At 37.4% G+C, this 22,053-nt stretch overlaps 1 protein-coding gene across 5 annotated transcripts in view; it reads right to left on the bottom strand.

Moving 5' to 3' along the window:
* Positions 1-422: 422 nt before the first annotated feature.
* LOC112045105 (P protein) overlaps positions 423-22,053 on the bottom strand; it is a 54,419-nt gene continuing 32,788 nt past the window's right edge. For 2 of the 5 annotated variants that reach the window (XM_052882914.1, XM_052882915.1), the window contains exons 2-19: positions 17,838-18,084; positions 15,520-15,664; positions 15,197-15,263; positions 14,598-14,733; positions 13,906-14,045; positions 11,234-11,399; positions 10,277-10,425; positions 8,975-9,178; positions 7,904-8,019; positions 7,482-7,620; positions 7,064-7,199; positions 6,459-6,556; positions 5,835-5,936; positions 5,139-5,232; positions 4,562-4,704; positions 4,280-4,390; positions 3,952-4,099; positions 423-3,387 (exon numbers count right to left, since the gene is read on the bottom strand). In XM_052882914.1, the coding sequence (XP_052738874.1) occupies positions 3,209-3,387; positions 3,952-4,099; positions 4,280-4,390; positions 4,562-4,704; positions 5,139-5,232; positions 5,835-5,936; positions 6,459-6,556; positions 7,064-7,199; positions 7,482-7,620; positions 7,904-8,019; positions 8,975-9,178; positions 10,277-10,425; positions 11,234-11,399; positions 13,906-14,045; positions 14,598-14,733; positions 15,197-15,263; positions 15,520-15,664; positions 17,838-18,021 (2,457 nt within the window). In that variant the 5' untranslated portion in view covers positions 18,022-18,084 and the 3' untranslated portion in view covers positions 423-3,208. The remainder of the gene's footprint in view (positions 3,388-3,951; positions 4,100-4,279; positions 4,391-4,561; positions 4,705-5,138; positions 5,233-5,834; positions 5,937-6,458; positions 6,557-7,063; positions 7,200-7,481; positions 7,621-7,903; positions 8,020-8,974; positions 9,179-10,276; positions 10,426-11,233; positions 11,400-13,905; positions 14,046-14,597; positions 14,734-15,196; positions 15,264-15,519; positions 15,665-17,837; positions 18,085-22,053) is intronic. The other 3 variants (XM_024081182.2, XM_024081181.2, XM_052882916.1) reach the window with 3 other exon arrangements.

The raw sequence follows: 22,053 nt of genomic DNA, 5'->3' as shown, positions 1-22,053 counted from the left end.
ACTGAAAATGGAAAATCCATCGAACCCAGGACCTCCGTCTTGTAGTCATAATATCTATCCAAGTGCTCTAGCTATCTATGTATGTTGGTTAGCCCTTGACTACTATCTCACCTGATGGTAAGTGATGATGCAATTTGGGATGTAAGCGGGCTAATTTGTTAATAAAAAATGTAAATTTATTAATGTTAATTTGTTGTTAGCTTAAAAAAGCTAATAAACAAACCATAAAGGAAGTATTTAGAATTCAAGGTATTTTTTTTTATTTTTTTCTAGTTAAAAACCACTCTGGTACACCTCGAAGATAGATAGATAGATATAATAACTAGATTCTTGGGAAATACTTACTAAAGTAAAAGTAGCTTGTAGTCATTAAAAAAAAAGAAAATTGCTTTATTTGAGAGACGTTTAATAAAACAACCCTATTAAAATGAAAATAAAATTTTATTGAACAGTTTCAATTATTAAAACTATAAAAATAACAATTGTATTGATATTTGTAATTAGGTACATTGAGAATTATCGTAAGAATTTGTCTGTCTTAAAAATCTTACAGTGGAATTCACAGACGTTGTAGGGGCACCCCCAGGGGATCATTCAGCCGCTGAGTGTTAAATTTAACCTCCTTTGTTTGAGAATTTGATACTCAGCGGGTGAATGATCCTACTACACTGATCCCATTCAAAATTCATAGGTATATGAATATTAAATCAGATCAAACTAGATTGTTGTGTGATGATAGACAAAAATATCGTAGCTAAAAGAATTCATAAACAAATAGGAAAATTTCAAGGATTAGATCACATAGGTTTAATGGATGAAGTACAATTTTGTAATTATACTTTATGCTTACAAGCTTTTGTAATTATACGTGCCGCGTTGCAAGTACCAGCTCATGACTAAGGGCCCCGTATGGGTTCGAAACTAGTCGGGCTTACTCCGACCTAATATCACGTGAGTTTTAGTTGTGTTTCATAATCAATTAATATATAAATATTATACAATTTAATTCATTAAATCGGAAAATTTCAATGCCTTTTTGATATTAAAGATGTTCAATGTTTTCTCACTTCATCAATTTAAATACACATTTTGGAAAATTCACTGGTTCTGAAATGGTTGTAGACATAATAATAAAACTTAATTTTTTGTTTTTACTGATAAAATATGTATAGACATGTAGACATAGTACAAATTGTACATATACAAATTACTTCTACAATACAAGTCCTCAGGTGAGGCAGTGTTACATCTATGAAGTACGAGACACTGCCAAAGTTTCCCTAAACGTAAGTAATATGTTAACTTCCTAAAACCTACTTACTTATTTAAATTGTTCGGGCTTTGTGTACGTTATAATTGTTTTAAGCTTAATTCTTGTAATAGTACTTGTATTCTAAAGCTAAATAAGAATAAAAATAATAACGAAACAACTTTGACTAATTAGATCATTAGTCTAATACGAATAGGATTCTTAATAATACAAATTCATTCTAATTAAGTATGTATTTAACATTCATTTATGTACTATATTTATTTAATACTGGTAGAACTATTGTCTAAAATTAGGACAGCTTTTTCAATTATGAAAAAGTCTCTATTAGAACTGTATACTGACTGTCCCTGGTTATACAGGAGGCCTAAAACCCACAGGAACACGCCCCTTATCTCACAGGAGCTTGATAGGTAAAGTGCGCACAATTTTTGGCACATATGGATAAGTTTTAAGTAACTGGTTTAATGGCGGATAATAAGAAAATAAATTAACCAAGTTCAAGGTCATCAGTACTTTGAACTTTTAACTAATTCCGTCGACGATAGAGAGAAGAAAATGGGTACATTTGGACCTCTATAATATTACAATGAAAACAAGAATCACAGTCCTTGCCAAAGAAGATAGTGATTCTGTTTAATGAATCCCATTGTGGGAGATGCTCTTTCAATAACTATCAATCAGTAGCAAATACTTGTAACCTTAAAGGCAAACCGCATCATAGTCGTCGTACGCATATGGCTGGCTGCGGGTGACACATGGACTTCATTTGTCACTCATTAGTGCTATGAAATAAATTATATATAATATTCACAGTGACACATTGCAAATAGGTTGCTTTGCAAATAGGTTTCTTAGTTAAATTGCGGCCAAACACATTTTTCATACAAAATCTAGGAAACCATGAACTAAAAGGCAAACTAAAACTGAACTAAAACTTCAAAGGCAGTTAAACATTAATACAGTTAAATCAAGTATGAAATAAGTATATAACTGATGAGGGTATTTGTATAACATTACTTAAGTGTTTATATCTGGCAACACCACCGTTGCAGTGTGAAAGCAGATCTTTACTTTTTATTTTTTTTTGGGTATATATTCTATTAACTAGTGTACGATTTTTTTATTTAACCAATGAGAAAGGACATTAAATAAATTAAAAAATATTCATTTAATACTATCAACTGCAATTAAACAAACCATATGTAACGTGTCAATGTTCTATTTTCTATCATTTATTTATCATCCTAATTAAATAACAGATTTAATTACCCCAGACAGAGAGGGTATATATTTCTTATGCCAGATCTCATATTAAGAGATAGAGTTGGCAACACCTGCGCCTGACAATAAATGAATGAAGTTGGCGCCGCCCCTTCGCCCGCTCCTCTGTCGCACCCCTCTATCGTCACACCCCGCACCCCTGTAACGCACATGCGTGGAATAATTTATCTGGCAAGTCCATAGAAATCATAACAGAAAATTGTTAGAAACGACGTTTACGCCTGAATTTGCCGCCGCGGACATTTCTGAACTAAAAGAAAAAAATAATGTTGTAATTTGTAACTATATTGCTTTTTACATTCGACTACATTTGGAATGTGCATATATGAAAAGAAATGTATCTCTTACAATAAAATATAGGCTTGCCACACACTCGACAAGGGGCATGGTAAGTAGCGAGGAAAGAAGGGAAAGACGTAGTGTGGCAATGGTACTCTGGCTTATTGACCGCTCCACTGCTCACTATTTCGTTGCTTTTTGAGCGCGAGTCAAATGAGCAGTGTCTGAGCTCAGAGGATTCATTGGTATTGGCAGCACAAAGAGAATAGTGACTGCGGCATTAGATCCAAGTTATCCATTGATCACACTGCTCACTGTAGTTTGTCCTGTTTGCCATTTTCGCATTGTTATTATGATTCCCTTGGGTTTGCCGAGTCAATGCCAAGTAAAGACGCTATGGCAGAACAGGAGATACACGGATGCCACAACGAGATTTCCCACCATGATGGGGAAGCCGATCTTGAGGAACTGAATGAAGGTGAACCGGTAGCCGTGTTGTTCTGCCACTCCCGCGCAGACCACGTTCGCGCTCGCGCCGATTAGTGTGCCGTTACCTGCAAGATTTCCATGTGCATCATCATTATAATCATCATTTTATAGGTCAACTTTTCAAATTTGGGATTCTGAAAATTGGAGGTGAAAGAAAAATTAATACAATACTAGCTATAAATTTGAACGTAGGATCATGATCCGAAACCAGACACCTATCCCTCACAGGACCGACGATGAGGTTTTCGACTCACTGTTGAGCACGGGTTTACCCTTAGAAAGAGAGCGGTTAACCTAATAGTCTACCACGCTCGCCCATTGCGGATTGGCAGACTTCACACACCTAGAGAATTAGGAAAATTCTCAGGTATGCAGGTTTCCTCACGACGTTTTTCCTTCACAGTTTGAAACACGTGATATTTAATTTCTTAAATGCACATATAACTGAACGAGCAGTGACAGTCCAGTGGATAAGACCTCTGCCTTCGATTCGAAGGGCCGAACTGAAAAGTTGGAGGTGCATGCCTCGGACCGGATTCTATGCCCACGAATCGAAGGCAGAGACTATCACGGTTCTACACGCACTCTATAGCTAGGAAATAAGCATAAATACATATAAGTTTAATTACCTCCAAGGCAGGCACCAAAGCTAAGAGCCCACGCGAGCGGTGCTAGAGGCAGCGCCAGACCGCTCGGGTCCGAGAGCGCTGCTACCACACGCACCATCATCGTTGTCAGTGGGATGTTGTCGACGAAGGCCGACGCTAGACCCGAAACCTAGAAAACAACAAACAATGTTCATGAAAGCTAAGACAGTCAGAATCAGACAGCCTTAAGCTTCTTGCAATCAACGTCATATATCGTGAAGAGAAAGACAAATTTCACTCAATACTGGTGCAACCAAAAAATTTCGTTATCTCGAGCGAGATAATTTTAACAATTTCATAGAACACTTACCCACAGTATGAGCATAATAGCGACCGCGAGCCTGGACTCTTCACCGACTTTCAATATGAGGGATTCAGTTAAACTTCCGATCCAAGCGATAAGTCCCAACTTCGACAGAACCTAAAAAAATAACAAAATTAACTACCAACAAAACGAAAATATTAACTTGATGTAAATAATTTTTGATAGACTTAAATACAATTTAAGAAATTCGAGACAACATATGAAACGTCAAAAAAATAACAAAATCATAAGAATAGAAGTTGCAAAGTTTACAACACATTACTTCACCTCCATCATCACGAACAAAGCAGCAAAGAAAAGAAGAGTAGACCACTCTACTCTCGCCAATATAGGTTCCAGGTCTTCTCTCTCTGCTAGAAGTAGAAGCAGCAGTGCTCCAAGCAATGCAGTCCAGCCAAGAGATAACCTTTCTGCAAAGTAATGAACATTAATATACTGATTTATCACATCAATTGAGCAAAGGCGAGATATATTTTAGATTATGGGAATTGACTTAATGAATGTAAATATTAAAGGCATTTAGATCGATTATCATCGTCATCATCATATCAGCCGATGGACGTCCACTGCAGGACGTAGGTCTTTGTAAGGACTTCCAAACATCACGACCCTAAGTCAGCGATTGATTGAACGATATGAGTAGCAAAACTTTCTAAAATATTGTTTACCCCGCAGAATAAAAAGCATAAGTTGTTTATAAAACTGCAACAAGCTATATCATCATTATTTTGTCAGATTGTTTTCTCAAATTGACCCAAACCTATAATCTTATTTGGGGCTTCCACTTACAGGTTCAGTGTGCCTTCTAAAAGATATAAAAAAACATAGACACTATCAAACTTACGTAATTCAGGAATAGCGTGAAGAAAGAATACCACGACAACGAATGTGACGCAAACTGCCGACTTTATGAGCAACTGCTTGTCTCTGATGCGGTACTGCAAACAAAAACGTAATTTAAAAATCTGAACTAATTTAAATGAAACTAATCTGGTTTTAATTAGGCATGCAACAAAAGTAGATAATGAATCACTAGAAGTATGAAGAGTTTCAAGGCGATACTTTAATTTTAAATAGTCGTTCAAATCATAAATGTTTTCGTTAATTGCTAATGTGATATTGTTTCAAAGAAATTTTTTTCCGAGGAATGTTATCAAGAGTGTCGGTGGTTTTACTCATACTCTTCCAGAATGATACTATTGTTTATTTTATTATCATCATCGTCATCATCACCATCATCACTATCATCATATTCATCATCATCAACCCATATTCGGCTCACTGCTGAGCACGAATTTCCTCACAGAATGACTGGGGGTAGGCCAATAGTCCACTACTCTCGCCCAATGCGGATTGACAAAATTCACACACAGTAGAGAATTAAGAAAATTCTCCGAGGTAGGTAATAAGCAGGTTTCCTCACGATGTTATTCCTTCACCGTTTGAGACACGTAATATTTAATTTCTTAAAATGCACATAGCTAAAAGTTATGTATTCTAGCTACCAACAAGTTTTGTTTTGTATTGCTGCAGTACATACTTTCTGTTTCATCTGTGCCAGGGTGGAACAAAAATGTGGGTCCGCTTTCGACTTGCCGCTTTTGGTTTCACGTTTTAACAGTATCGTTTGTAGTCTCTGCACCTGGAAAAAATTCGTTAACTTTGGTCAGAGTGAGGAACCTCCTCATAATACGCGTCGTTTCAAGGATTACTGCCTTATGTATCCAATCCTTGTACCAGCAATCAAGTAACTAAAGATCAAAGCTTTTCGCTATAAGTCCATTGACTGAGATGCCAATAACGGTTGACTAATCATTCTAGTGAGCGAGGTACTTCTGGTACTGTTTCCTTTTCAGCTTTAACCAGATTATCATCACGTGGAATCAACAATTATTGTGCGGCGCAGTGACCGATCGACAAACACTGTCAGGTCTATTGTCTACAATACCTCCCTCAGCGATAATCGTTCGTTCCCGGTAGAGCAACGGACTGTTATTTTCGAGAACTAATGATGGGTCATGCTTATAGTAAGGCATTTCAAAAAACCGTCCTTTTATTATTATTCAAAATTAAAATCAGACTCAAGAATCTTTTACAGACAATAATTATTGTATCAGGATATTGATGTACGCAGTTCGAGCTATAAATACTTCAAATCACTTACTTTTTTCTCTAAAGTACGTTTAACGATGTCTTCGTCTCTGGAATAAGAAGTGAGTGATGCTGCGGCCCTCTTCCAAACACCTATTTCTTGACGCATCTCTGTCAACATATTTTGTATCAGGAAAAATAATTTGATTTCCAATTTATTTAATGTTTATTTAAATAAGTAGGTAATCTCATAGATATAGAAGACGTCAACTCAAGAGTATTGGTAGAATAAAATGTATGAAGTACAATTAACGACCTCTCTCACAAAATTCGTAATGTGTGTGGCTATCAATATAGCGGTCTGTAAATCAATTTCCAGTAGGAAAATTTTTGGTTGCCAAATTGGTCTTTTCTGGTGGTAGGAAACGAATTTAGAAATCAGCCAAGCGGTTTAGCTTTCCAGGATAATGCCACGTCGAAACTACCAGAGTAAAGGTCCAATAAGCCTGTACCAAGGAAGTTTGCTTCCTTTTGGAACTGCATCGTCACTTTGCGTCAGATGAGAACGAAAATATGTTAGAGAGACACGTTATGAAGAAGAGCACGTACGTCTGCACGCACATCTGCAGGATGACCACGCCCATGTGCAGGGAACGTCAGAGAGAGACAGTATCTTACCCACGATATCCCTGGGCACGCTGTGTCTGAGCGTGTTGATGTCCCGGAACATGTAGCGCAGCTGCACGTACGTCTGCACGCACACCAGCAGGATGCCCACGCCCATGTGCAGTGTGAACGATGTGAAGTTTATGTTCTGAAAGACAATCAGTCAGTGTGAAATTCGGTCTCTTAATCATGACGTCATCGATGCCTTCCAGGTCAGTCGTTCTTCCTAAAGCTATTCTATCTTTCAATTCATTTTCAGTAACAGCAGCAGGTCCTGGTCATTATCAACTGTCTTAGTAAGCGTTATAAATTCAAACTCGTAGTCGGATAATCCGTAGTGCGACCAGCGTGATGGTTTAAAGCTCCAAATCCACTCCAATAAAGAGGGAGACGGAGGGAGGTTCCGTTGTACATGATAAGAATATCTCACCGCATTCAGCACAGAGCGATGGCTCGCGATGATGACGTTGGGCGGGTCGCCGACCGGGGTGGCCGCTCCCCCCACGTTACAGAATATCACCATCGACATCAGAACCGGCACGGGGTTCAGTTGCATTACTTCGCACAACCTGGAAATATAAATACACAACCATACAACACAAATGTAAAAACCACTAAAACCGATTCCGAAAATTCATTCATTGTTATCAGCAAGTAACATGACCTTTATTTTGTCCGCGTATTCCTGGCACGGCTAATAATGATACTAAAAATCAGGAATCAGTAAACGTAAGTTGATTCTTGATTTTTAAAAGTAAGTAAAGCTGAAAAGTGGAGAAGGTCATAAAATAGCCGAAGCAGTTGATCAGAGGCCATGTTCTATCTCGTGTCACCTTAACAATTTAGTCTTACCGTATAGTGACCGGCGTCATCAGTAGAACAGTGGTGACGTTGTCGAGGAACGTGGAGAAGAAGGCCGTGAAGAAGCAGAGGCAGTTGATCAGAGGCCACGTTCTTCCCCCAGTCACCTTGGAAAACATAAGGTAAGTGAGGAGTTTAATAAAGATAATGCCAAATTGAAATTTTAAAAAAGGCCTTGAAGGTCAAACGTAATAGAAAAGGATGAAATAATTTAAAACCCCCATCGAACATTCAACCAAACCTGAACCTATCACAGAAAACCGCATGAAATTGAACTAGTAGTGTAAATTAGACATTGTTCTGTATAAACATCCTCTTACTTCAAACACATAATATACCTCCTGCGCACATTCGTGGGTAAAACGAATACTTTAATGCATTAAATAAATCTATACTAATATTATAAAGAGGTAGTTTGTAAGTTTGTAACATTCTTTAAATTGGGTAATCTTCGGAACTACTGGTCCGATTTAAAAAATTCTTTCACCAGTAGACTGCTACATTATCGGGGAGTGCTATAGGCTATACTTTATATTGATATCATATATATTAGCCGAGTTAACACAGTTTTTGTCATACAGGTCGGACCGAAAATCCTCTTAAGTGTGTGTGTAGTGTAGGGGTAGGTTAGAGGTAGGGGTTGGGTAGGGTAGGGGTTGGGTAGGGTAGGGGTAGGGTTGGGGTAGTGGTAGGGTAGGGGTAGTGTAGTGTAGGGGTAGTAGTAAAGTTGACATCGAATTTTACGCGGACGAAGTCGCGGGCGTCCGCTGGTTTATCTATATTTTTAGAGGTAGTAGATCTTTGTGACAGGGCTTGGTTGAGGAACCATTATCGCCATATTATTTCTTGCAAACAGCATTAGTGAACTTCGGCCCGAAAAGCATAGTCGCAGGTGAGATTCCAGACACATGAGGCAATAGATATGCCTCAGGCTGACGGACGCAAGGCAGAGCATTGGAAAAAGCATCACTTGCGTAAATTTGCGGTTTTCCTTAATATCAGGTGGTCATCCTTGTTTCATGAAGCATTACTATAAATTCTCTTGTCCAAAAAAAATCTTACCTCAAATGCAACAACTGCCAAGTAATCAAATAAGCCAGTTTCAGCTAGTATAGCCACCAAGATCATCATGCTGAAGAGTAGCAGCAGGGTTTCCATGTCCAGCCAGGAGACCAGCTCCGGCAGCGAGGGTCGCGCGCCGCTTAGAGCAAGTACAGCCACTCCGAGAGATGATGATAATAAAGCTGCGATGGTTCTGTTAACTATCTATAAAAATAGAAAGATTGATTTTATAGTTTGACAAGTTCTTTGATGACACTCCCATGATATGCGGGAGACGGGGGAAGAAGGACTACGCGGGTGTGAAGTAGTGCGCGCGGGGCGTCGGTACCTCCCGGCCTCCACGGTCTATCGGGAGTGATTCGAACGAATTTGCCAAGCTATACAATATTGTGCTATCCCAAACATGAAATTTTACTGTCAGAATTTTTTTGGAATCTGATTCACAACTTTCAGTAAGGACATTAGTCCAGTCACATTTCAAAAGTAGCTGCACTTTTTTATGTGACGATGTCATTTCTTTAAAGTAGAGTTGGTTTGCTTTTCGAGTCTTAAATAATGTACGGACTAATGTATTTTCTGAACAAAACCACGAAATATATGTAGAGAACAATTTATGAAATATATGCTTAGATTGTTTCATGCGACTGGCTGGACCTTTCTGCAATCTGCATTTCCGCTTCCGTGGGATACGGGGATACGGAGATTCTTTATATTGGTAAAAGAATTTTACAAATTATCGATTCAATAGATTCAGAGATAAAAAAAAAAAGAATATGTGCCATATCTTTTTTTTAAATATGACCGATATTCGAGTCTCCTCTCAGAATGAGAGGGATTGGGCCAATAGTCCACCACGCTGGCCCAATGCAGATTGGCAGACTTCACACATGCAGAGAATTAAGAAAATTCTCTGGTATGCAGGTTTCCTCGCGATGTTTTCCTTCACCGTTTGAGACACGTGATATTTAATTTCTTAAAATGCACACAACTGAAAAATTGCAGGTGCATGCCCGGGACCGGATTCGAACCCACACCCTCGGGAAACGGAGGCAGAGGTCATAACCATTGGGCTATCACGAGACGACTCTTCTGAGAGGAGATTCGAGCTCAGCAGTGAGCCGAATATGGGTTGATAACGAACGAACGACCAATATTCCCATTCCCCTCCAACTAGTCGGGTTGTATTAGGAGTGGGTACGAATAGACCAACGGATTACCCCTTTTAACCTTGCAAAGTTACATGCTTCTCGCTGCCTTGCTTCTTTATAACTAGTACAGATAAAGGCTGATGAGAATACTGACCTCAAAAATGATCAAGACGTACAGGGTGCAGAGCAGTACGGTGGCGTAGATGATGCCGTCTTCTTTGGACAGCGGGTCGAGCTGGTAGCTCACCGTCAGCGGTGCGGTCCTGTTGCTGCTGCTACTCAGATGGAGATACACGCTGGTTCCTGGAACACCCATGAACATATTAGCTAAGTAGTTCGCTAAGTAATTTCAAGTTAAATTTTAGGGTGTGTATATCATAACAAATTTAAAACATTGTTTTGTTTTATTAGAATTTGCCATGTTGCCATGGAAATGAGTGATGTCACATCGCTGTAACTTTACAGAATGCAGGAGCTGATTTATTATCGCTGGTTCCGTGGGTAATTGAATGGACCCTGTTCGTAAATATTCAATTAATTTCAAGTTCGAAATTTCCCCAATTTGGGTGGGTAATTTTGTCACCGATTTTGAGGGTAAAACCACCTAACCGCGCTGCTGTGAGCGCCGTCTGCTGTCCGCCATTCGCCATTCTTCGTTTGTCGGACATTTTTTCGTCTCCCCTGTGTTCGCTACCCGTTTATTCGAAACTGGCGTTCGATTCGTGTGGCAACAATCGTCGTGATAGAATTTTTTCCCCGCCTATTTGAATAAAGGAAATATTCGGTCGTACTCATTTTAACCAGCACCTATACATACATTCCTATATATTCGTATGTACATTTTATTCATTCCCTGGGGGAATCTCCCCCACAGTCCCTAATGTAGGACGCTAATTGCGTTGACACATTAGCTCCGTGTCATATCAGGAAGTCAGAATTAAGACCAAGAGACGCAAGAGAAAAGCTGGCACACGCATGCCTTTCTGACCGATGGCATACATAATATTTGTGGGTAATGAGGATCAGTACTGCCTTTTCTGGTACGGTTACAGCACCTAGCACCTGACATGAATGGTTGTCGAAATTTACAATACAATAAATACAACGTTACCATTACTGCCATCAGAAGAGACATTCTCAGCTGTGGTATTTGAAGTGTGTGATACTTTTTTGGTGTGACTGATTTTATCCAAAAGGAGAGTACGCGATTCCGAAGCGCTGGGCGAAAAGTTTATGACGTCATCCGGTTGTAGATGTATAATCCAAAATTTTGAATCCTGAAAACAAATTAATTAAACATTATAATTTTATAATTCGTTTAATGTTATAGTCTAAACAAAGCAGCCTCAGCGAGTTCCAGCCTACGCCACGTTACAAAGTTACAACAAGGTTCCGTCTTAGATTCAACACTTACCATCAAATGAGATTAATTGTTTATAGTCAAGGGCTAACGTATAAAGGATAAAAAAGGGAGAAAGGCCTGGCTCTGGTCCGGTAGCACAATATCAAATAATCATTGTACTATTACTATTTTATATTGCAGTCGCGAGTCGCGAAGCTGAAATGGCAATGGTTAGGGCACATTCCCAACGTCCTTCGAAGAGCCGAAGGACGTTGGGGTCCCAAGGTGCTGGAATGGCGACCCCGCACCGGAAATCGCAGTGTTGGTCGATCCCTCACTAGGTGGGCCGAAGATATCATGCAGGTTGCAAGGAGCCGCTGGATGCTGGCGGTTCACGACCGTTTTGTTTGGAAGTCCAGCAATGGACGTCCATCGACTGTTAATGATGATGATGATGATGATGATGATGATGAATTGTAGGTACTAAAATATGATACCTACTTACTACAGGCAAAGAATACTACTGCGTACTCACACATAAAACACTAACGGGAATATAAAACACGAATGTTAGTAAACATGAGACAAAAGTGTTGACAAACACACAGATGACAAATATTTATGTTAGTGTTGGACATTCGAGATGCTCTTTCCGACTTTTCGTCTCGGATTACGAATGAACATTTAAATGCTTGAGATTACAAACTTCTACAACGCACCTGTTAATTAGTTAGAATTTTAATTTAAGCTTCTTATAAATACATAATTTCTGATGGAATGAAGGCCTGTGAGTGTTAGACTTACCTCATATGAAAAAATGTCTGCCTATGCTTCTACCATACGTAAGTACGGTAACCAATTATGGAGTTTGGATTGTGGTTGCTTAGGTAAATAGCAGGTTTTACATTTTAATATAGCCTATGTTATTCACTTATATTGTAGCTTTCCGTTTGTGAATGAATTATTAAAATCGGTCCACCAATTTCGTACGATTGTGTCCTAGTTTGCTACGAATATCTACATTAAATATTATAAAGAGGAAAGATTTATATTTCTGTATGTAACAAATAAACTCAAAAACTATTAAGCCGATTTGAAAAATTCATTTACCACTAGAAAGCCAAGTTATTTGTGTGTGTCATAGGCTATATTATATCCCCGTATTCTCAAGAGAACGGAAACTACGCGAGTGAAACCGCGGGGCGTCGTGTAGTTGCGACGCAAAGTAACAAACATCCAAATGTTTGTTACTTTTTGTCGCAACTACTGAACCGATTTGGCTGAAATTTGGAATGGAAATAGATTTTACTCTGAATTAACATATAGACTTTTCATCCAGGAAACATCCATGGTTCCCGCGGATTTTGTGAAAAACTAAATTTTACGTTGACGAAGTCGCAGGCGTCCGGTAGTATTACTTTATATAAATGAACTTATTTGAATTTGAAAACGTTCCTTGGTACCTAAATGTAAATTACGTAGTTGCATATCTATTTAACGTCTGAATGAATCAATGCTCACGACGCTGAAATAAACAAACAGAAGGCGTAACAAACGGATCATTGTAAGTGTTATGTGAATTCTGCTCAGCGATAAATATTTATGAGATTTATGTCTCGTACATTCTACCTACATAACACGTTACAGTTATGGAATACCATATAAGTTCTGTGAAGCATCGATGCTTAATAAGATTGTTCAGACAACCTAGTGAACATTTTACTTAGGTTTAGATTTATACTTAGGTTTTATGATTACGCATGAATGATTAAATGGCGGGTTTCTTGATGTCTCCTTGACTTTTGAAACTCAAGATTTCTCCCATTAATAAAAATGGGTTGATTGGTGGGTTTTAGTTTATTGAGTTTCAAGTTATTTATTACATACTTATATTACTACAAAGAGGCCCCGCGTAGTTCCCGTTACTGTAGGAATACGGGCATATAAAATAGCACTATGACATCCATAATAATTTGTAAAAGAATTTTCAAAATCGGTTCAGTAGGTCCAGAGATATTCCGCTATCAACCTTACAAACTTTACCTCGTAAGTCTTCATAAACATGAGTAATTTTCTATCTTGGTCTAGAAAGCTTGTAAAACATAACCAATATTACTGTTACCCAATTAAATTGCTTTGTATGTATATTTGTTCGATTAGTTCGATAGAATGCTGCAGCTCAATTTTGAAGCCAATTGAGCTGACATTTTGTATACAAGTTCCATTTGGATGACAATGCATGATAAGTTTGTGACCATGGAGATTATTTAATTTATAATGCACTTCTACAATATGGGTATCAAATGAAAGGGCTAGCTAAAAATAATTTAAAATATAAAGTGACGTCAGTCTAAATTCAATATGGCGGCCTTTCTAAATTGAATCAATGTAACCCAAGGTAACAAATTTTGCCACTTAGGTTAGTAATCTTTTTTTCATACCTGGCTCGGTTCCGTTTCTCCAGAACTCCTGTGAAGCCATAACTGCAGGGTGGTGGTGTCGTTGCCCTTAGAATCAGCGAACGGCCCGGATACAGTGATGGACACTGCGAAGTCTTCTTGCGTTGATTTCAGGTAATATTCTGAAAAAATAATTTATGATAGTAAGGGTCTTAGTACGAAAGCGATAAAACCTCAACGAAGCTACATCATCGGTTAAGGCAGAGGTTCCCAAACTTTTTTGTCATAGACCACTTTCTGGTTCCGGTGGACCCCCTGCTAAATTTCTATCCTAAGCTTGACAAAAAACGTGATTAGATTCATCTATGGAAATTTTCGTTACAGCTACAGTGACCACGACATAAGAGTTAGATAAATTTAATGGACCTCCGCTTACGAATCGTGAACCCCCGTGATGATTTTTATGTCACGTCAACGTAGATCCCCGCCGAGTCTTCCGTAGACCCCTGGGGTCCACCTGGACCACTTTAAGTTAGGGATCAGACTCTCGCTGAGCTTCATGGTTAAAACCCCGCGTGCTGGACTATTGTCGTACCCACAGCTTACAGTTTTCCAACTATTTTGAGCGGAATGGGGATATAAGCTCTAAGAACGATCAAATAATGAAACGCTAAACAAAATGGCAGAAGGTAATGAAGGTAAGTAACTGACATAGATGGGGTTGTTTTTCGTACCTTGTAGTTCTCCAACATTGACAGCAGTATGAAGCACCACTTCGCTCCTCTCGTTGTTCAGTAGCAGAGAGATCGTGAGCAGCGCCCAGCAAGCCACCAGCGCTGACAGTTTCACCACTCGAATGGTTCTGTCCAGCTAAAAATCATTAACATAGAATTTGTTTTTCAAAATATGAAATAATGATGGGGAAATCTAGACACAAAGTTTTGGAAACTAGAGTGTGATGTCTTTTAATTCCTAAAGTATTATCTAAGCCTAGCAGAATCCAGCAATTTCCGCGCAGTTCCCCTGAGGATAAGGGAATGAAAAAAAAAATATGTTACATGCCTATGTTACACCCTGATGGTGTTTCTATTGGTGAAAGATTTTTTCAAGGTCCAGTACTTTTTGAGTTTATTCATTACATACAAAACTAATCTTTCCTCTTTTAAAAAATTCAAAGTGAATTTTAAAAATTCTTTCATCAATAAAAAGCTACATTATCAGGGAGTAGCTTAGGCTATATTTTATCCTTGTTTTATGTCGGGAATGGGAACTACTCGGGAGAAATCACGAGATATTCCTAATAGAAAATATACATAGAAAATAATAATTGTACCTGTTTTTTCCGTGCCGATGGTGGTTTTTTCTTTTCTGCATCATCAGGTATTTTTGGGTCTATTAATCTGTAAAGTAATAGTTATTTGTAATGCTAGGCAAAATTGATTCTTACACCAAGGGCTTGTACTGAATGCCAAGTAAGCGATGGATTACAAGATTTAACCAGCGAGCGATTATTACATACAACCTCAATACATTCATTCTTGTTTATTCTTTATGATTTTTTTTCTTTTATAGAACAAATTTAGAAAATCTTTATCAATTTACAGACAGACTCAATGTTATTGACAATATGTATCAACTCCGTTAAAAAGGTTTTACCTGTTATCCAAATCCTTGCAATTGGTATTTCTATCTGTATGGAGCGCATCGATCTTCGTCTCCGATGTCTGTCTGTTGAACATCTTATCATACAAACTGTCCCCTTCAGGTGTAATTGGGGTGGCGGGTGTTGACTCCAGTTTACCTGAATCGAGAGTATTTTAAAGTGTTACCATATATTTTCCACTGCATCCATCTGATGGTGATCATACAAACATTATAACCCTAACCAGCATTTTCCTAACTACATATAGTATGGCAGGGATGGCAAAATGCTTATGGCCCCAAACCAGCCTAAAACTCTAAGGACTTTCAGGCTTCCAAGACTGCAAGAACAGATTAGTCTAAGTTAATACAAATTTGAGACCTCACTCCATGAATTCGCGACGGATCTCAACCGTTTCTATAATAAAGCTACTAGCTCTAAATCATCTGGAGGGTTATTATGTAATTCGGTATACCATTCAAACAATTAGTCTCTACTTCGTTTTTCATCGTATTTTTCAACAAAATGACATAATTATCGTAATTTATAATTATAACGTAATTTTTTGTAAAACGGCATTAGTAAAGTAGGTAGTGGTAGTAGCAAGTAGTAACTTTATTTTAACGAAAAACTAGTATTTACATAATTTAGTTGAAATAATCATGTTAGACGATCATAAAAACAAAAAATCAGTTCCACTATAGGTGAAATGGCGCAGTCAATGTTACTTCTTCTTTGTTCTTAGTTACCCAAGATGGCGGAATAGTTATTTTTAATGCATTTCTACAATATGGGTATCTAATGAAAGGGCTTATTCGGAGTAACTTGAAAATATGAACAGACTTAGAGATCTAACCAGCGCAAATAACTAAAAAATAAATTGAAACCAAAAAATCTTTTTATTTTTTGCTTTAAAAATTTTAAATATTAAAATTTTCTAATATCTAGATAATTAAATATGTTGATATTAAAATTTTCTCGAAAATAATTCCGCAATAAATTTTCGTCACGTGCTTATTTGAATACGACATTGAAGTCGACATTGAGCCGGTGTTACATGGTGTTTATGGCGTTAGTGTTACACACGTGAGTAACAAGTAGGTTTACTTTATTGTTACGGACCTGCCTGCAATAGCCAGACTTACCCCTTTTATGAAAGCTGATTTTTTTTATTTTATGACATAGCCCCCCTCCCCCTTGACTGCTATCTCATTAGTGTGCCAAGTGGGAGTTTTCAATGTTTTTATACTGTTACTATCGCGTTAACGTACGCGAATTTATATGAAATTGAAACAGTTGTGCAGTAGGGCCAATAGATGGCGCTGTTTCAATTTCCTTAGAAATTCGCGTTTGCGTTAACGCGATCGTCACAGTATTACAGTAGGCCCCCTGATGTTAAGTCTAAGATGGAAGCGATCTTACTTGGAAGAGGTACAAGTTAAGGCAAGGTTAAGGGATAGGGAAGAAGTGCACATAATTTAGTTAGCCTTTGACTACAATCTCACCTGATGGTAAGTGATGATGCAGTCTAAGATGGAAGCGGGCTAACTTGTTAGGAGGAGGATGAAAATCCACACCCCTTTCGGTTTCTGCACGGCATCGTACCGGAACGCTAAATCGCTTGGCGGTACGTCTTTGCCGGTAGGGTGGTAACTAGCCACTGAAGCCTTCCACCAGCCGAAAAACGCGCTGAGCTGCCAGCGCCGACGGTCAGCGTCCGGTCAGCGTGACTCTAAAACCAGCCTTATGCGTAAAATATGTGCCATTGCATAAGAATGTCAGTAAGCATACAAAATTGTTACCGTGTTATTTAATAACAAGTTAGTAACAATTTGTTGGAAGTTTTTCACACCTTTCCGCTACTAGTTATTCTTCCTTATATGAAAAATATAATCATGAATATATTAGTATATATCAATAATATTTTAATGTTTTATTAGCTCTAGAGAGCCAGACTTTTTTCCTTAGGAGAGGGGATACGCAATTTAAATCCTTCACGTTTCTTTAATACGGGTTAGGATGACAATGTTTTGACTATTTAACGACCTCTATCAGATGTTAATGATAATGATCGGGACTCCGCATAGTTAACCGTTGGAGTAATGAGGTCAAACGAGGCAGCTTGTTTTCGCCATATCTATTGCCTTCTTAATAAATATTCTATGGGTAACACCAGAATAATTAGATGAAAAGGCTGGAACTCAGAGTCGTAAATATCAGTTTAAATAAAGTTGATACTAATGAGTTGGCATAGGTTCCAACAAGGCAGTCTATTTTCGCCATTTCTATTGCCTTGCTATAAAAAGTTGAAAGAATAAGTAGAGAGACTTACCATGTTGTTGCTCGTATAGCTCCTTGAAGGGTGCAAGCGCGGGGTCGTACTTTATGGCGTCGGGCAGGTCGACCCACACCTCCAGGCTGCCGGGGGTCAGGTCGCTGCAGGACACCACAGAATATACACTGTTCGTCTCCTTCCTGGCTCGCGCTTTGCGCAATTTGTTTATTAGACTCGTCATTTTCTTTGTCTCTGGTCACATTGTATAACTCACTTATTTAAAATTTACTTGATTTTTTGTGCACTTAATTAAAGTTAAATTAGTTGGTATTTCGGTTTGATTATCTATACTAAAGCCATACTCGAGGAATTCTGTTTACTAATGAACAAATTAAAAACGAGGGTATATAAATCGCTAGTCATTTCACACCTAATTAAAATTATAATTAACTTGTTCCTAAATTAATGAAAATAAATTTGATTAATAAGCTTAAAACAATTAGATATAGTGTTGTTTAAGTAATATGTTTGAATAATATTTAATAAAAAAAACAATACATAATTTTAAATGAAAAAGTTATGAAATTACATCCATTTTCTACCCTCATTTCTAGTTTGTTTGTTAGTAAATAGTACCAGTATGGCTTTAGTATAGTTATAAAACAGCAGACGATTGCTTGCTAATAGGTAATAAGTATGATATATGAGATGTCTATATCCTAGGTAATAGGATCATCATTATCAACCCATATTCGGCTCACTGCTGAGCTCGAGTCTCCTCTCAGGATGAGAGGGGTTAGGCCAATAGTCCACCACGCTGGCCCAATGCGGATTGGCAGACTTCACACACGCAGAGAATTAAGAAAATTCTCTGGTATGCAGGTTTCCTCACGATGTTTTTCCTTCACCGTTTGAGACACGTGATATTTAATTTCTTAAAAATTATTAATAATAATAGGATAATAGAATAGAAATTCAATATATATACTTTGAATAAAATTACTTATTATTTAAGTCGAGCAATAAAATTAAGTAACAATTAACTGTAAAATACAAAAAAACACAACCATTTTTTTTTTGTAAAAATAGTCATTCAGCTGTCCTTTGGTGGAAGAATTTTTAAATCTGTTTTAAAAATTTACTTAATGCACGGAAGTTTCACAATTAACTAATATTTACAAGTATCTTGTACCGAATCGTAAATCTATCAGTATTCCTAATATTAGGATTCTCTGCTATAAACCTACGCAACCAGGAACTGACCTACCTAAATCCGACAAATTAACCTCTTAAGGTTTACTAATTACTAGGAGTAATTAGTGAACCAAATCACCCTAACGCCAGCCACTCACGATCATAACTGTCAAGTCAGCAGTCGCCAGTGCGCTGAACGCAGACTTGAACATGTGTGGGTGGTATAAGAGAATGTTGACTCTACAAAGGGGATAATGTATACTTTAGCTGTGTTGAGCAATGATAATTTTATACTATAGATCGGTGACTTTCCTACAAAATAACCGCAAAAAGTGATCCGAATAATCCGGCTACAACACTGAGCGCACACATGCACGATTTTGTCTTTAATAGGGATGATGACAGTTTTTTAAATTGTATATAAATTAAGAGTATACTAATAGCAAAGCAATTTTGTAAAAGTAACAGGGTATCTGCGGTCATTACTTTCAGAGCTACAGGGATTTAAAGGGTCAGATTTGCGGCGCTGCCGCGGATCCCTGAAAAACGCTCCATACAAAATGGTACGATTTAGTGACGTCGTTGGCTCGCTGATCGTTGGGTTTGTATGGGCGTTCAAACAAAATTACTAATATCTTTATTATTTGTGCGTTTATGTTTATAGTTCATTTATTGAAAAATGTCACATTTAATGTAAGGAAGCTAAAACTGTATAAATTTTCATCTAATTACGATAAAAAAAATTTAATAGATTTTGAAATTTTTTATGTATAAATTAGTTAACATTGACCTTATTTACTCGAATGTATCATAAAAATCAATATATTCAAACCTAGTCATCATCCCCATTCCATTATTTATTTATGTATATATAGTTTTTACACTTCCTGAACACACAAATCGTTAAAATATCGTTCGTTGTTGACCCCAACTAACATTGAGATGTGAAAATTTCCTATTTTGAGCGCCTAATTTTTCATGTGCTAGTAACACATCTAACACTATTTAACATCATTGGTGTTGAGAATAGCAAGATAAGTCAGGTATTCATTGGATGAATAGACTTTCACAGAAATCTTGCGCGTGGTAAATAACAATTTGTTTCTTAGAAATTCACAAGTTAAGTTCCATTTGCGTTTACATTGACATTCTGTAATAGGAGATGACTACGCAATGTACTAGTAGCATCCTGTACCTTGGAGTCAGTGGATTATTGCGATAGTTGTTTCATTTGACGGCCTCAGTGGCGCAGTGGCATGCGCGGTGGATTTACAAGACGGAGGTCCTGGGTTCGATTCCCGGCTGGTCAAATTGAGATTTTCTTAATTTGTCCAGGTCTGGCTGGTGGGAGGCTTCGGCCGTGGCTAGTTACCACCGTACCACCGACGTACCGACAAGCGATTTAGCGTTCCGGTACGATGCCGTGTAGAAACCGAAAGGGGTGTGGATTTTCATCCTCCTCCTAACAAGTTAGCCCGCTTCCATCTTAGACTGCATCATCATTTACCATCAGCTGAGATTGTAGTCAAGGGCTAACTTGTAAATGATAAAAAAAAATCATTATCAACCCATATTCGGCTCATTGCTGAGCTGGAGTCTCCTCTCAGAATGAGAGGGGTTAGACCAATATTCCACGCTAGCCCAATGCGGATCGGCAGACTTCACACACGCAGAGAATTAAGAAAATTCCCTGGTATGCAGGTTTCCTCACGATGTTTTCCTTCAGCGTTAGTTGTTTATTAGTCTTTTATAATTATTATTTAGTCTTTCAGTAGTCGATTATCTATACTAATGTTACAAAGAGTTAAGACTAAGTTTAAGTGTATTCGTTGCAAAATTCACCATTGTTTTTCTCTATCTTTTTGTATGTTTGTTTTTATTTTTTTGAGTAAGTTAATATTTTGGACCCAATTGTATATAAAATACCCAATGAGTAACTTAGTTTTGAGTTAGATTTGTCATAATCATTGAATCATAAAATGTTAAATTGTATAAGCTAACATATGTTTTCTTTTTTATCTGTTTGCTTTTAAATTAGGATTATACATAGTCTATTTAAATTTTTTATACACCAAATTATTATGGTAGAAAGTATCAGGGTCTTATTATATTTAAGCAATCTTTGTAAACCTGCTTTCTGATGAATAAATAAATTATTATTATTATTATTAATGTAAGCATGTTGTGTTTACATCATCATAATTATCAGCCGATGGACGTCCAATACTGGACATAGGCCTCTTGCATGGACCTCCAAGCATTTACGATCTCGAACCGCCAGCATCCAGCGGTTTCCTGCAATCAGCTTGATGTCCTCGGTCCACCTAGTGGGGGTCGACCAACACTGCGCTTTACGGTGCGGGGTCGCCATTCCAGCACCTTGGGACCCCAACGTCTCGTCGATAAGTAGATTTGTTTACATCAAGTAGGCACAATAACATAAGGATGTGTAGTGTAGTATCTATTTTTAAATAAGTTAGGTTAAGTAATTGTGCCATTTATGTAAAACAAACCAAACCCAAATAAACCAAAACTAAAAAAAAGTAAATGAGTTTGTGATATTGTAAGGGGACTGGTAGGGGGTAATCTTTGGATCTACTGAACCAATTTCGAAAACGCTTTCTCAAACAGCTACGTTATATGTGACTTTTAAATCTATATTTAATCCCCGTACTCTATATTTCCGTACGGAAAGGTTAAGGGGAATGTGATAGTATTTAATATTTTAGGCAAAGCATACTTATAATATTAATAATAATTTATTTATTCATCAGAAAGCAGGTTTACAAAGATTGCTTAAATATAATAAGACCCTGATACTTTCTACATTAATAATTTGGTGTATGAAAAATTTAAATAGGCTATGTATAATCCTAATTTAAAAGCAAACAGATATAAAAGAAAACATATGTAATAGCTTATACAATTTAACATTTTATGATTCAATGATTATGACAAATCTAACTCAAAACTAGTGTGACAGATAAAATAAAATAAAAGTCATAATATATACTGTCAAAATTATTAAACCATGTTAACTTTAGTGCAAAGTCAAGTAATTATTACCAATTAAATGTTA

This window comes from Bicyclus anynana, chromosome 8 (genome assembly GCF_947172395.1).
Source record: "Bicyclus anynana chromosome 8, ilBicAnyn1.1, whole genome shotgun sequence".
Taxonomy (NCBI): domain Eukaryota; kingdom Metazoa; phylum Arthropoda; class Insecta; order Lepidoptera; family Nymphalidae; genus Bicyclus; species Bicyclus anynana.
This window is presented reverse-complemented; position numbering and strand designations above follow the sequence as displayed.